Genomic DNA, 16409 nt, shown 5'->3' with positions numbered 1-16409 from the left:
GCGTCGCAACACGTTCCGATAGTACCATCGACTAACAGCTTGTCCCTGTGGTACGAATTCAAGATGAACTAACCCTTCAAAGTCAAAGATAATCATTAAGGCCCGTCCACACGCAACGATCTGTCTGCGCACATCACATCTGCGCACACAGATCGTTGCGTGTGGACAGAAGATTTGCACCAACCTGAGTTGGAGGTTTGAGCGAAACCTCTCAAATCTGTGGGCTCAAACCACATCTGCGCAGACAAGTTGGAGCGTGTGGACAGGAGATCGCCGCAAATCTGGCGCGAAACAGCTGTTTGTTCAGTCTAGTGTTTGTATTTGTGCGCACAGGGCATTAAAATGACTGATGTCAGTGTTCTCGAGAGTTTGTAAGTGAATTCATTGAAATATAAAGAAACAACCCATGTTTGTGGAAGATTAAAAGTAAAGAATATAGTGACAGAGACAAAAAGACAGCAGCATACGATGCTCTAATTGAAAAATTGCGGATATTATTTCACTCAACTCTTGTTTCGATATTGCAGTTGAAAATTCCAAATCCTTGTAGCTCCTTCCTGTTGCTAGGAATCTTAATGTTACCGCCAGCCGTTCATAAGGAGAAATTGCCCTTCTCTATAAAAGTATTTTGTCTCATAATATGAGAGCTTACAAGCTTTAAGAGATAATTATAAGTTTCGACATCCATCCGCAAATAATTTCGCCAGTCGTTAGGTTCGCCCTGCAACTCTCGCAGTAAATTTACGTGAGAAAACTGCTTTCGCTTTAGCAGCCAATGTCTACACCATTTTGACCGCTTTCTCTGTTTCTTGCGGTTGGTCTGGATGTTTTTTGCAGCACAAGTTGCGAATACAGACCACAACAGAACTTCCTCCATTTCTATATTTCCAAATAACTGAATTAAATTTTTGACGTTTTCGGGGAGCGTAGTCGCTTGCCACTGATATTTCTTTTCTACACCGACAGATGGAGGGCGAGTAGTATATTGAGGTTTGTGTCGTGTGCACACACCACATTTGCAGCGACCTTTTGCATGTACAGGCATCTGCGCCGATGTCTGCGCAGACAAATCGTTGCGTGTGGACCGGGCTTTAGCATGGCTTTGACATTTGACCTGACCTGATGTAACGAAACTTTTGTTACATGGTGAAGACAGTGAAATTTTGCTGCGCCGAAAATTTTCGACATCGAAAAGAGATTATTTGATTTTAACCAAAAACCTCAAAACTTTGTTGTTACTCTTGTGTCCCATAGACATCAAGATACGTTTGATCGGGGGGTGTTTCTTACTGATCACATTGGCCGTCACCACTCATTGAATTACTTTGAGCACTCCGTCTTCAGGCCACGAGTGGCCGACCGGGACCATCCGACCGCCGTGTCATCCTCAGTGGAGGATGCGGATAGGAGGGGCGTGTGGTCAGCACACCGCTCTCCTGGTCTTTATGGTGGTATTCTTGACCGAAACCGCTACTGTTCGGTCGAGTAGCTCCTCAATTTGCATCACGAGGCTGAGTGCACCCCGAAAAATGGCAACAGCCCACGGCGGCCTGGATGGTCACCCATCCAAGTGCCGACCACGCCCGACAGCGCTTAACTTCGGTGATCTCACGGGAACTTTTTTTTTAACGTATATAGACTTTTATTTACAAAATAACAATTTCGTTTTACAAATACAGTTTACATTTTACTTGTAAAGACGAGACAATCCGTTCTTTGCTTTTATTTTTCTGTTACTGTACTGTCCAGGTAATTATTTCATTTGGTGTTTTTTTTTAATATTTTTCGAGAGTCTGTCAGTCAGAGTTTTTTAGTTGTTTCTTGCACCGTTTATTGTTGTAGTTTAGCAATTTAGCTTTTCTGAGTCTTTGGACGCTACATTTGTACATATGGCAGAGTGAATTTGGAATAAGCATTGATTGTACGATCTAGTTATTTACAGAGAATAATTAGTATAAAAAAGTTATTTTATGGAATTTTACTTATTACTAGTTATGGTATTATTATTGTTGTTATTATTTTTGTAGATATTTTAAGTTCCGGTGTATGCACTGCGGCAAGGCCGTTGCCCGTAGAATTACTTTGAGACAAATGCAAATGTTTAGTGCTAGAACAGTTTCCAAAACATTACACTTTAGTAATTAGTTCTGCAGTGACACTTATATAGTTCAGTTGATTTCTTATACGTATCTCGGTTCGGTGTAACTCGGAGTAATCTGTTTGCTGCTGCTGCTTCTGCTGCTTAGTAGTCGTTGCCTCGGTCCATTTCCTCTGCTAACTGGATCAAGTTACGTGAATTCCATGAAATGATCCAGGTACCAAGTCGTTTTATAGTGGTTTATTTATGACAAGCTGCACCATTTCTTCTTAGTGGGATCCCACTCCTCATAACAGGCTACATAGTCACAATACTGTACTACAGCAATTATATTATTGCACAGACGTGCGACACAGTGGTTGCGTCTCAAAACTGTCTCCAAATGTCCATTCTTGAGTCTTGTGCTCCTCCTATTTATACGTTTCTTTAACAATCAAGTCTACAAAACTACATTGCAAATGTATTAAATTAACAATTAAAAGTTTAAAATTTCTTATGAGTAACTATCCACAAAACCTTGCTTATTTTATGCTGAAACTGGCGTATACAATAGCAAAGACTTTTACATAGGATATACATCATATTACATTAAATACTGAAAAATAACAATGCTAATCTAAATTTTCTTAATGCAAAACGTTGCGAACATATAGTGGACAAGCACGACCTACTAGTAAACAAATGGAATACTAAATTTTACGATATTTAATGTATTACGCGAAATCACTTATTATATACCACTGGAATTACGGAACTTTCTAAACAGGAATGAAAAACAAAAGGATTGTTTTATTTCACTGACGAGCTATTTCTGGTGTCGGAGAACTTTCCCCGACCCTTTGTGAAGATAGAGCCTTGGTCTCAACATCATAACCGTAGACTCACGTCTCATCACCGGTTATGATTCTCTTAAGGAACATATGGTTCTCATTTGAGCGATCGAAAAGCTCTTCACAGATTGCGAGGTGAAGGTCTTTCTGGTCCCGACTCGTGAACCGTGGGACGAACTTGGAGGCAACACGATGCATTCCAAGACGCTGTGTGAGGATTTCATGACATGATCCAAGTGAAATGTTGCATTCTTCTGGAATCTCTCGGACAGTCAGTCTTGGACTGGCCCGCACAATTTCCTTGACATTCCTGACATAAGCGTTGTCGTCCTCAACGGAGGTCATCTTTAACTTCGTCAAGTTACCCTCCATTCAGAGGCTGTTGCAGGCAACGACTGTTATTTTGACCTGTAAATAATAGATTTCAGCTATCAGTCGTCCTTTTGAATTTTTTATTGGCAAATCTAGGTTTCAGCTAGAAACTAGCCATTCTCGATGCACTATCATTTATGGTCAATGCATGTAATGCCTGTTGGTCGGGCTTCATCCACAGTTCATTGGGCCCTCAGCTGTGAGTTGATCCTTGTTGTTTTAAAGAGAAAACTGTGGACGAAGCCAGACCAAAAGGCATTACATGCTTGACCAAAAAAGATAGTGCATTGAGAATGGCTGGTTTCTAGCTGAAATCTATATCTGCCAACAAAAATTCCAAAGGACGACTTATAGCTGAAATCTATTATTTACAAATCATCTTTAACTTCTTTCTGGCCATTTTTAAACCGTGTGAACCATTCGTAACACCCAGTACGGCTTAAACACTCATCACCGTAGGCTTCCCCCAACATTTTCTGTAAAGGTGTTCAAATGGCTCTGAGCACTATGGGACTTAACTGCTGCGGTCATCAGTCCCCTAGAACTTAGAACTACTTAAACCTAACTAACCTAAGGACATCACTCACATCCATGCCCGAGGCAGGATTCGAACCTGCGACAGTAGCGGTCGCGCGGTTCCAGACTGTAGCGCCTAGAACCACGCGTGTAAAGGTTTTCCTGACTTTCACGCAAAATTTAATGCAGGCGCGTTGCTCCTCAACTGTGCCGTCTCGAAATTGGCAAACTGTGCCACACAGTATCCTGCTCCATACAGCAGTGAACAATAACTAACAGACATACAACTATGGAACTTCCAGCAGTAGCACATTGAACACGGGTGTTTGCAGGGATGCCAACCGCATTTTGCCCCAAGACACCATTGGCGCGAAATTACGAATGTTCCGGAATATTTTGAACATACCACGTATGTAGGTCTCACAATGGCTGAGAGCACTTGGTCCAGTCCTCTCGCCGAGGAAAAATCCCTGGCAGTACCGGGAATCGAACCAGGGGCCCCCAGCACAGTACTGAGCCACTTTGCCAACTCAGCTATGGAGGCACTCTATTCACTGTTACTGTTACATTAAAGACGGGCGTGTACAGGGATGCCAACCACATTTCGCACCAACACACCTTTGGCGCGAAATTACGAATGTTCCGGAATATTTTGAACAGACCACGTATGTAGGTCTCACAATGGCTGAGAGCACTTGGTCCAGTCCTCTCGCCGAGGAAAAATCCCTGGCAGTACCGGGAATCGAACCAGGGGCCCCCAGCACAGTACTGAGCCACTTTGCCAACTCAGCTATGGAGGCACTCTATTCACTGTTACTGTTACATTAAAGACGGGCGTGTACAGGGATGCCAACCACATTTCGCACCAACACACCTTTGGCGCGAAATTACGAATGTTCCGGAATATTTTGAACAGACCACGTATGTAGGTCTCACAATGGCTGAGAGCACTTGGTCCAGTCCTCTCGCCGAGGAAAAATCCCTGGCAGTACCGGGAATCGAACCAGGGGCCCCCAGCACAGTACTGAGCCACTTTGCCAACTCAGCTATGGAGGCAGACTCTTTACTGTTACTGTTACATTAAACACGGGCGTGTGCAGGGATGCCAACCACGTTTCGCCCCAACACACCATAGGCGGGAAATTACGAATGTTCCGGAATATTTTGAACAGACCACTGCGCCACCACGCTCGGTGTAGTGTGTAAGATTAGGGACTGATGACCTTAGCAGTTAAGTCCCATAAGATTCCACACATTTTTGAACAACTCAGCTATGGAGGCAGACTCTGTACTGTTACTGTTACATTAAACACGGGCGTGTACAGGGATGCCAACCACATTTCGGCCCAATACAGCATTGGCGGGAAATTACGAATGTTCCGGAATATTTTGAACAGACCACGTATGTTGACCTCACAATGGCTGAGAACCGGGAATCGAACCTGGGTCCCCCAGCACAGTACTGAGCCACGTTGCTAACGCAGCTAGGTTGACAAATGGTTCAAATGGCTCTGAGCACTATGGGACTTAACATCTGATGTCATCAGCCCCCTAGAACTTAGAACTACTTACACCTAACTAACCTAAGGGCATGACACACATACATGCCCGGGGCAGGATTCGAACCTGCGACCGTAGCGGTCGCGCGGTTCCAGACTGAAGCGCCTAGAAGCGCTCGTCCACACCGGCCGGCCAGCTATGTAGACAGACCCTTCACTGTAGATTAGATTAGATTAATACTAGTTCCATGGATCATGAATACGATATTTCGTAATTATGAGGAGCGAGTCGAATTTTCCAATACATGCCATAATTACGTTCGCCGGCCGCGGTGGTCTCGCGGTTCTAGGCGCGCAGTCCGGAACCGTGCGACTGCTACGGTCGCAGGTTCGAATCCTGCCTCGGTCATGGATGTGTGTGATGTCCTTAGGTTAGTTAGGTTTAAGTAGTTCTAACTTCTAGGGGACTAATGACCACAGCAGTTGAGTCCCATAGTGCTCAGAGCCATTTGAACCATTTTGAATTACGTTAATTTAACAACATAATTAAGTTAATATAACAACTTTTTTATTTCTATTTTTTTAATTTTGTTATAATTTTTTGTTTTTTTTTAATTTTTTCCTTAATTTATATCTAAAAATTCCTCTATGGAGTAGAAGCAGCTTTCATTCAGAAATTCTTTTAACTTCTTCTTAAATACTTGTTGGTTATCTGTCAGACTTTTGATACTATTTGGTAAGTGACCAAAGACTTTAGTGGCAGTATAATTCACCCCTTTCTGTGCCAAAGTTAGATTTAATCTTGAATAGTGAAGATCATCCTTTCTCCTAGTATTGTAGTTATGCACACTCCTATTACTTTTGAATTGGGTTTGGTTGTTAATAACAAATTTCATAAGAGAGTATATATACTGAGAAGCTACTGTGAATATCCCTAGATCCTTAAACAAATGTCTGCAGGATGATCTTGGGTGGACTCCAGCTATTATTCTGATTACACGCTTTTGTGCAATAAATACTTTATTCCTCAGTGATGAATTACCCCAAAATGTGATGCCATATGCAAGGAATGAGTGAAAATAGCCGTAGTAAGCTAATTTACTAAGATGTTTATCACCAAAATTTGCAATGACCCTTATTGCATAAGTAGCTGAACTCAAACATTTCGGCAGACCATCAATGTTCTTCCAATTTAATCTCTGATCAATGGACACACCTAAAAATTTTGAATATTCTACCTTATCTATATGCTTCTGATTAAGGTCTATATTTATTAATGGCGTCATACCATTTACTGTACGGAACTGTATGTATTGTGTCTTATCAAAATTCAGTGAGGGTCCGTTTACAAGGAACCACTTAGTAATTTTCTGAAAGATTTTATTGACAATTTCATCAGTTAATTCTTGTTTGTCAGGTGTGATTACTATATTTGTATCATCAGCAAAGAGAACCAACTTTGCCTCTTCATGAATATAGAATGGCAAGTCATTAATATATATTAAGAACAACAAAGGACCCAAGAGCGACCCTTGTGGAACCCCATTCTTGATAGTTCCCCAGTTTGAGGAATTTGCTGATCTTTGCATATTATGAGAACTGCTTATTTCAGTTGATCGGAGGGTTGAAGTACGGACGTGACTGCTTTGACTGTGGGTTGATGAGTGACGTGACGCCCCATCTTTGTGTGTTCTGCAGCTCCCCGGACAGCGACGACACGTACCCGGGCGAGGAGCCCGAGGAAGATTTGTCGATGCGGGACGACCAGTTCCTGGTGTCCGACCGCAGCGAGAACAAGTTCTACGGCTCGCTGCACGGCGCCGGCGGGGGCGGCGGGGGCGGCCTGGGGCTCGGACTCGGCGGCGGCTCCGGCCTGGGGGCGGGCGTCTCCGCCCCCGGCCTCGGCTACATCGGACGCCGCCTCCACGTAAGTCCACGCACTCGCTGACTGTTCGCTGGCATCTCGTGCGAAGGGGAGCCGGAGGTGCCTATGCTGCCCATGTTAAAATCACTAAGTTTGAGGAACATTTATGAATAAACTACCAAATAGAAAAATTTGAATTTTTTTTTTTACATATAGAGTGGTTTAGTATTGCAGTTATGACAGAGGGATTTTGGAGTATCTTTTCTAGTTTCCTTCCAATTATTTTTTTTATTAATGACCCAATTTTTTTTTACAAATAATTGCTTTATAATTAAACTGAAATGAAACTACTGAACATATTGCCAAATGGCTGTGTTACAATGTAGTGGGTTATTACAAATGATTGAAGCGATTTCACAGCTCTACAATAACTTTATTATTTGAGATATTTTCACAATGCTTTGCACACACATACAAAAACTCAAAAAGTTTTTTTGGGCGTTTACAAATGTTCGATATGTGCCCCTTTAGTGATTCGGCAGACATCAAGCCGATAATCAAGTTCCTCCCACACTCGGCGCAGCATGTACCCATCAATGACTTCAAAAGCATCGTTGATGCGAGCTCGCAGTTCTGGCACATTTCTTAGTAGAGGAGGTTTAAACACTGAATCTTTCACATAACCCGACAGAAAGAAATCAATGGGGTTAAGTCGGGAGAGCGTGGAGGCCATGACATGAATTGCTGATCATGATCTCCACCACGACCGATCAATGGGTTTTCCAATCTCCTGTTTAAGAAATGCCGAACATCATCATGATGGAAATGCGGTGGAGCACCATCCTGTTGAAAGATGAAGTCGGCGCTGTCGGTTTCCAGTTGTGGCATGAGCCAATTTTCCAGCATGTCCAGATACACGTGTTCTGTAACCGTTTCTTCGCTCACTGCAGGTCGACCCGTTGATTTCCCCTTACAGAGGCATCCAGAAGCTTTAAACTGCGCATACCATCGCCGAATGGAGTTAGCAGTTGGTGGATCTTTGTTGAACTTCGTCCTGAAGTGTCGTTGCACTGTTATGACTGACTGATGTGAGTGCATTTCAAGCACGACATACGCTTTCTCGGCTCCTGTCGCCATTTTGTCTCACTGCGGTCTCGAGCGCTCTGGCGGCAGAAACCTGAAGTGCGGCTTCAGCCAAACAACACTTTATGAGTTTTTCTACGTATCTGTAGTGTGTCGTGACCATATGTCAATGAATGGAGCTACAGTGAATTTATGAAATCGCTTCAATCATTTGTAATAGCCCTGTAAGTTTGACCACTAGGAGTGCTGTATAAAAATTTCATCTCTCTAGCTTGAGTGGATTTTGAGAAAATGTTCCTTATATTCGAAAAATTCTAATTTACGGGAAATGGCTATCAAAGTTTCTCAATACATTCCTGCACTATAGGATGGATTATCAGGGTCTTCTTCTTTATCCTCCAAAAGCTTCCTCTTCTGTCTTCTTTTCTGACCTGTTGCTCCATCATACTTCATATGCCTTTCTCTTCTTTCTGCTCCTCTTATCCTTTCTCTGTCAATATTTCTTAGTGCTCGTACAGTGTTGACCCCAGCTGTAAATCCCAATGCCTTCAGAACTTCACACTTCACACTGTTCCCTTGGTTGTAGGTTGCTATTGCACTATAAATGCCAAAGTGCAGTGTTTTTATGCTTACAAACACCCTTTTAGGAATCACTTTCCAAATCAAATTGTTTACGCTCTCATTAGGATTCTGCGTCTTTCCGTGTAGACGTTTGTGTAACAATTCTGGCTGTGCTAAGTTATGAAAAATTGGTTTTATTGTTCCCTCCTGATTCTTGTACATACTGCATATTACCCGCTTTACACAAGAAGTATAATACTACCAACAACAGGCGCAACACTGAACTATCCATTAAATTTCGGGCATGCAGCCGCGCAAATAAAATTTCTTCTACTGATATTTCGGCCGCGTATCGTCCGGCGATCTTCAGAGTGAGTCACAAGAGTCACATGCCCGAAATTTAATGGATTATTCATTACGCCGCGAGAAGTTGAAAATGCACAACACTGAACTAATTCGAAACGGTAAACAGCAAAGAGACGATGTTCCGCGCTCTTATTCATTGTACTATCGCAGCTTGGTATTAGTGTTAATTTTCTTTTCCCTACGTTCTCCCTCTTCTTATATACACGGTTACTAAAACGTGGCATCGTAAGCAGAACAAAAGTGTATGACAATATTAAATGGAGCAAGATGTTCGAAATTCTGAGGAAAATAGGAGTAAGCTGTAAGGAAATACGGGTAATATTTGTCACAGAAAACAATGTAGCCAACCCTTGCACAGTCGCTGTATGCGTAACATAAGGCGCTGTATGCGCAACAGGCCGAGAAAATCCACAGCAGTTCGCCAGGAAGTCACGAGAGGGTGTTAGATGCATTCAGCGGCCGCCCATTTCCTCTGCAGGCGTGGAGGGAAATGGTAATAACTCCACTTCCAGGGCGAGTAGAACAATAATTCAAAGTTTACATTAAAGAGGAATGTTCCAACTAATTTTCGGTAGCAAAAAAAAAAATCGTAATTTTTTGGATTTGACCACCTCCGGCTCCCCTTAAAAGTTTTCACACCAACAGCGAAAGAAAAATAATGTCAAGTTTGTTCGCGTGGTTATCCTCCACAGCAAGCGCAGAAATACTTGTTTTGTGGATGAAACCGCCTTTTCTTGCTGCAACTTAATTTCTTTTTCCTAGACGCCTTTCGCTTTTTTCTTGCTCTAACAAGGGAACCTCCCCATCGCACCCCCCCTCAGATTTAGTTATAAGTTGGCACAGTGGATAGGCGTTGAAAAATTGAACACAGATCAATCGAAAAACAGGAAGTAGTTGTGTGGAAGTATGAAAAAAATAAGCAAAATATACAAACTAAGTAGTCCATGTGCAAGATAGGCAACATCAAGGATAATGTGAGCACAGGCGCGCCGTGGTCCCGTGGTTAGCGTGAACAGCTGCGAGAGGCGAGGTCCTTGGTTCAAGTTTTCCCTCCTGTGAAAATTTTAATTTATTTATTTTCACACAATTACCACAGTTCACGCACTCACACAAAACCAACTTCGCTTTCCAAAATTCCAGGACATGTTCAGATTTGCTTGGACATATGCAGGATTTGACGCTCTATACAGGGAAAAATTTGAAAACGTTAAAAACATATGTTTTGACAGAGCACAGGGAAAACTGTGTGACTGTGAAACTGTTACATTCATTTGTTGCAGTTTATGTGACAAACTCCTATGTTTTCATCACTTTTTTGGGAGTGATTATCAGATCCACAAGAAAACCTAAATCGGGCAAGGTAGAAGAATCTTTTTACCCATTCGCCAAGTGTACAAGTTAGGTGGGTCGACAACATATTCCTGTCATGTGACGCACATGCCGTCACCAGTGTCGTATAGAATATATCAGACGTGTTTTTCTGTGGAGGAATCGGTTGATCTATGACCTTGCGATCAAATGTTTCCGGTTCCCATTGGAGAGGCACGTCCTTTCGTCTACTAATCGCACGGTTTTGCGATGCGGTCGCAAAACACAGACACTAAACTTATTACAGTGAACAAAGACGTCAATGAACGAACGGACAGATCATAACTTTGCGACAATAAAGAAAGTAAACTTTTCACTCGAGGAAAGACTAGAACCAATGACCTCTCGTTCCGCAGCTGCTCACGCTAACCACGGGACCACGGCGCTCTTGCGCTCACACTATCCTTGATGTTGCATATCTTGCACATGGACTACTCACATTGTATATTTTGCTTATTATTTCATAGTTCCACACAACTTCTTCCTGTTTTCTCGATAGATCTGTGTTCAGTTTTTCAAGGCCTGTCCACTGTGCCAGCTTATAACTAAATCTGAGGAGGGTGCGATGGGGAGGTTCCCTTGTAAGGTATCTTCAGTGGGACCTATAACGATACACTTTTGTTATTTTTGGATTATCAAACAGTTCACTTCACGAAACTTCTTGACAGATTAAAACTGTGTGCCAGACCGAGACTCAAACTCGGGACCTTTGCGTTTCGCGGGCCGATTGAGCTACCTACGAACGACTCACGGGGCGCTAGAGCCGCCACGATATCTCAGCGTGTTCGGTCAGAGGGTTAGCTGTCCTCTGTAATAAAAAAAAACTGGGTTAACGGATCAACAACGAACTTAAAAGGGTGTTTTACGACGTCCGCACCGATAAGATACAGCGACCGAAAACGAACAAAATAAAAAAAATAAAAACAAATAAATAAAAAGTCGGTAGAGCACTTGCCCACGAAAAGCAAAGGTCCTGTGTTCGACTCTCTGTCTGGCACAAACTTTTAATCTTCCAGGAAGTTTCATATCAGCGTACACTCCGCTGCAGAGTGAAAATCTCAATCCAGTTCACGTCTTGTTACAGTTTCCCAGATGAGAGGAAACGCAGATCACAGCAAACTGTACTTAATTACATTAAGAAACGCAACGAAAACTGATAATCTAAAAATAATGTAATTAAGTAATTACTTACATATGAAGACAGTATCTGTTCTCGAAAGAACAGAATACTGTTGATGACCGTGCAGCTTTTCCCTGGAATAAATGATGACTAACTGAAACACTCAGCTGCCGACAGGTGTTGTTGATATACCTGGATGTGGACAGCTGAAAATGTGTGCCCCAACCGGGACTCGAACCCGGAATCTCCTGCTCACATGGCAGACGCTCTATCCATTTGAGCCACCGAGGAACAGATGAATAGTGCGACTGCAGGGACTTGTCCCTTGCACGCTTCCCGTGAGACTAGCATTTATTCCAGGCAAAAGCTGCACGATCATCTACAGTACCTGTTCTTTCGAGAACAGTTACTGTCTTCGTATATATAGTTAAAGGCTACCCAGCCATTGACCTTCGTCTGTGCGAATACGCACAAGTTGCCCAAACTCTTACGGGAATCGCCAAAGCGTGCGCGAGTAATGAGTGAATGGGCAAATGTCTATAAGGTACTTTACATATGTAGAATTGTGGGCAGTTGGGAATGTGAGTCTCACGGGAAGCGTGCAAGGGATAAGTCCCTGCAGTCGCACTATTCATCTGTTCCTCGGTGGTTCGGATGGATAGAGCGTCTGCCATGTAAGTAGGAGATACCGGGTTCGAGTCCCGGTCGGGGCACACATTTTGAGCTGTCCACATCGAGGTATATCAACAACACCTGTCGGCAGCTGAGGGTTTCAGTTAGTCATCATTAATTACTTACAGTTTGCCATTTGAGACAGAACCCACATCACAGCAAACTGTAATTACTTAATTACATAAAAAAACGCGATGTGAACTGTTTGATAATCTAAGTATAACAAAACTGTATCGTTATAGATTCCACTGAAGATGCCTTAGAGCAAGAAAAAGGCGAAACGTGTGTGCGAAACATAAATTAAGTTGCAACAAGAAAAGGTGGTTTTATTTATGAGAGTGAAGCTCGTTTTCCATGTTTGCTTGCAAATACATTTGCTTTTGGCCGAGATCGTCTTCACTAAACAGGATCTTTATTCTTATTTTAGATAGATTTTTGCTAGAGTTACTGCATCATGAGTACCTTTTTTTATTTTCATTCCATTGTTACCGCATGGTGTGGTTTTCCTGTTTGTCTTGCGTTTTTCGTTACAGTTGTTTTTGTTTCACAATTTGTCAGTTTTTTAGTTTCGCCATTACTTTCACTGTGAAAAAGGGGGTTACAAATTTAAAAAATATGAACCGTACATCAGCGGACACAGTGGGTTCAGAGGGATAAAGTCATATATTTTGCAAAATAGTGGTCTGAAAACGATGTAGATACATATTTCCTATGTATTTATGACACGCTGCGAGCGTTAAACAGTGAAAAACTCCACAGTTTAACCTTTTACAATCAGAGTGAAAGGTTACAAATCGGCAGATTTTTCGCTGTTTAAACAGTGATGCTAAAAGATTACAAGGTGCAATTTGTCACTTTTTAACGCTCCTATTACCACTGCGGTCAAAATGACCCCGTAAGCACATAAGAAATACACATCTTCATTGCCTTCAGGACTATTATTTTCAAAATATATCTGAGTCAGTTATGTCCCCTGGTGTTTGGTTCGTTTCTTTTTTCATAACCCATTAAAAGCTATTCATGGTTTTTGCACTTAGTAACACTGGGGACAATATGATCTCAGTTTAATTTCTTCCTTTGTTTCTTCAATGTAACATTCATGAAAATAAAATGATGACTGTTAATTTGAACATGTGTAATGTACGTTTTTATGTTAGTTCGTTAAAATACTGCCAATATGTGTAAATTTCTTGGAGTCTCTGTGTATCCCGTGGTAGTCAGTGAAATAAAAAAAAAACTGTGTAAGTAGAAGGATTAAACAGTGACAGTGAAAGACTGAAAAGTGCACATTTTCACATTTAACATAGTGGGACTACGGGAAAAATGACAAACTTCGAAACAAAAACGGCTGTAACGAAAAACATAGACAACCACAAAAACCATAGCATGTGGTAACAAAAAAAGAAAGAAAAAAAGGAACACTTATCATGCTTTAACTTCTGCGAACCATGCCTCAGTAAAAGAAAAAAAATTGTTTGCTCAATATGAAAAAACAGTCATTTATTGTTTCTCAAAGTATTCCAGTTCAAAATTTGTACCAATTCTCGACACATCGTATCCTCTCTGATGTTGCTAGCTTAACAATGCGGTTTTGGAAGCATTCAGCAGTTTAATGAGGTGATGAAAGTCCCTGTCCCCACATCTTTTGTTTTACAAAAACAAGTCGTTAGGCAATAAATTAGGTCGATATGGGCAGTGAGACCTTACTTCGGTGTTACTGTATTTCATTTACCGCACAGCGTATAGTAACAGTCTTTGAATCACAAAACAAAATATACATTTACAAAGTTTACTAAACTGCCTCATATCAACGCTTCAGCACAGCTCTCCAAAGGTATATCGAAAAGAATCATCCGATTTTAAAAAGTCATAACTATTATGTTGTTTGTTGAAATATTACGTGAACAATGTACTGTTGGAAAAAGAACACACTGTTTTACGTGGGTCCCGCTAGGTAGCAGCAGTGTGCATGCACCCACTTCAGTTCTACTCTAGTAAAAATGGTGTCGGGAGGAAGAAAGCGTTTTGTGTTACTTTCGTATTAGGTGTGGTGTGGATTCTCCGACAGCACAGAGCACTAGACAATGGTATGAACAGTTCCGAGAAACAGGTTATTTGTGTATAGGCAAATCGCCGGGTCGACCCGAGTCAGACGTGGAACGCATCCGCCGAGAACAGTTACAGCAAGCACATATCTCGATATGCTCGAGAATTTTCTTTTCCCACAGTTGTAAACCGATTCGAACGACTTCGCTTACCTACAGAATGGGGCACCGCCACTTTGGCATCTTGATGTGCGGGAATTTTTAAATCAAAGGGTTACTGAACGATGGATCGGTCGCTCTGGCCCAAATGATTCAGCCTTACATTATTGACCTCCAAGGTCACCGGACCTGACTGTATGTGATTATTTCTTGTGGATGTGTATAGTAGACTCTGTTTATGTGCCTCCGTTACCAACAACAATGAATGAACTGAACATCGCATAACAGCAGCTGTAACTAACTGAAGACATGCTCACTGCAATGTGGGAACAATTTGAATACCTAATTTACATATTCCGTGCATCTCAAGGGGGCCACATTGTACACCTGTGAAAAGGTACAGAAAAAACTTTTTCAGTTTCCTGTTCATCAAAAAACAAAATTTATTGCATATGTTTATTAGTTTCTGAGATATAGACGTGCCAAATCGGATGATTCTTTTTCATACACCCTGTATAATACAAATGGAAATAGTTACAGGCGACTATCAAGGTGGTTTATGTAGTTTACAATTTCCATTCATCGATGGCACCGAATTCATTTTCAGCAAGAATCCTGGCCCTGACAAGACTAGGATGTCTCGATCTCATTCATTTTCGTTCCACAGAGAACACATCACTTAATATAGGAAGGCCACGGTTATGAAAGACCTTTTGGTATTCGCATAATAGCGTGTTCTTCCGTCTAATATCGGGAGGTGCGATGTGAGATGAGATACGCAACCAGTGTATGGAAATAGATTGTACTGACCCACTAATGAACCGCATGGATTCGTTAAGTTGCACACCTGTCATTTGCACATATGGGTGATTAAGTCGGATAGACGCTAGTACTTTACTGTTGAGTACACCAATCTTCTCGAAGAGTATTTATTTTATTTTATTTTGTTTGTTTTCGTGTTCCAGAGATCCTTGATGCGAGTGTATCGCCGGGATGTAGAACTTGCCAGATTATTATTTTTATTTATTTATTATCATCCCAATTATCACATTTGTGATATAGGATTTGCCAGGGTACATTTAACAACTAGGCCTATATAATATCTTAAAAAATTATCTGTGCTGAATTCATATGAATCTATCTTATGTTTAATACAACTAATAAGTGTTTTTATAACATAATTTCTTATGTGCTTGACAGACATATTCACTGATGTAATTTCATTTGTCACATTAACTTAAACATATATTCTTATACAGTTGTGCAGAGATATTTACTTACGTTGTAGTAACTTTTGTCAAGCATGTGGTTCTTTATAACAGTTTTAAATTTATCCTCATTTTCCAGCTCTTTGATATGTTTTGGTAGTGCATTAAAAAGTTTGATGCCTTGATTACATACATGTTTCTGACTTCGGGTCCTTGTTACAGCTTGTGTGTGGGGACCTTTACATTGCCGTGTATTGTAATTATGGTAGTCTGTATTGGTTTTCATTTTGTCCTGATTTCTTTTGCTCTCCAACAGACATTTCAGAATGTATAATGATGGAATTGTTAAAATTTTCAATGCTTTAAAAAGGGGCCTACAATGTGTTTGAGGTGGGCTCTGGGTCATTATCTGAATAGCGCGTTTTTGTAATTTGAAAATCTCATTTAGACGACAATTTGTTTTTCCCCAGAATACTATCCCATTGGATACAATGGACTGAAAATAGCCAAAATATACTAATCTGGTACAGTCATTACTACAAACTCTTGAAATTATTCTAAGTACAAAACATGCTGAATTTAGTTTTAGTGCTAAGCTCACCACATGGTCATTCCAGTTAATCTTCTCATCAATGTGCATACCCAGGA

General features: G+C 41.4%; 1 protein-coding gene across 1 annotated transcript in view; it reads left to right on the top strand.

The window, feature by feature from the left end:
- LOC124553832 (probable cationic amino acid transporter) overlaps positions 1-16409 on the top strand; it is a 673643-nt gene that overhangs the window by 625862 nt on the left and 31372 nt on the right. The window contains exon 13 of the mRNA XM_047127822.1: positions 7014-7242. Within this exon, the coding sequence (XP_046983778.1) occupies positions 7014-7242 (229 nt within the window). The remainder of the gene's footprint in view (positions 1-7013; positions 7243-16409) is intronic.

This window comes from Schistocerca americana, chromosome 11 (assembly GCF_021461395.2).
Source record: "Schistocerca americana isolate TAMUIC-IGC-003095 chromosome 11, iqSchAmer2.1, whole genome shotgun sequence".
NCBI classification, from domain to species: Eukaryota; Metazoa; Arthropoda; class Insecta; order Orthoptera; family Acrididae; genus Schistocerca; species Schistocerca americana.
The sequence above is the reverse complement of the archived record's forward strand: the minus strand, read 5'-3'. Positions and strand labels throughout refer to the sequence as shown.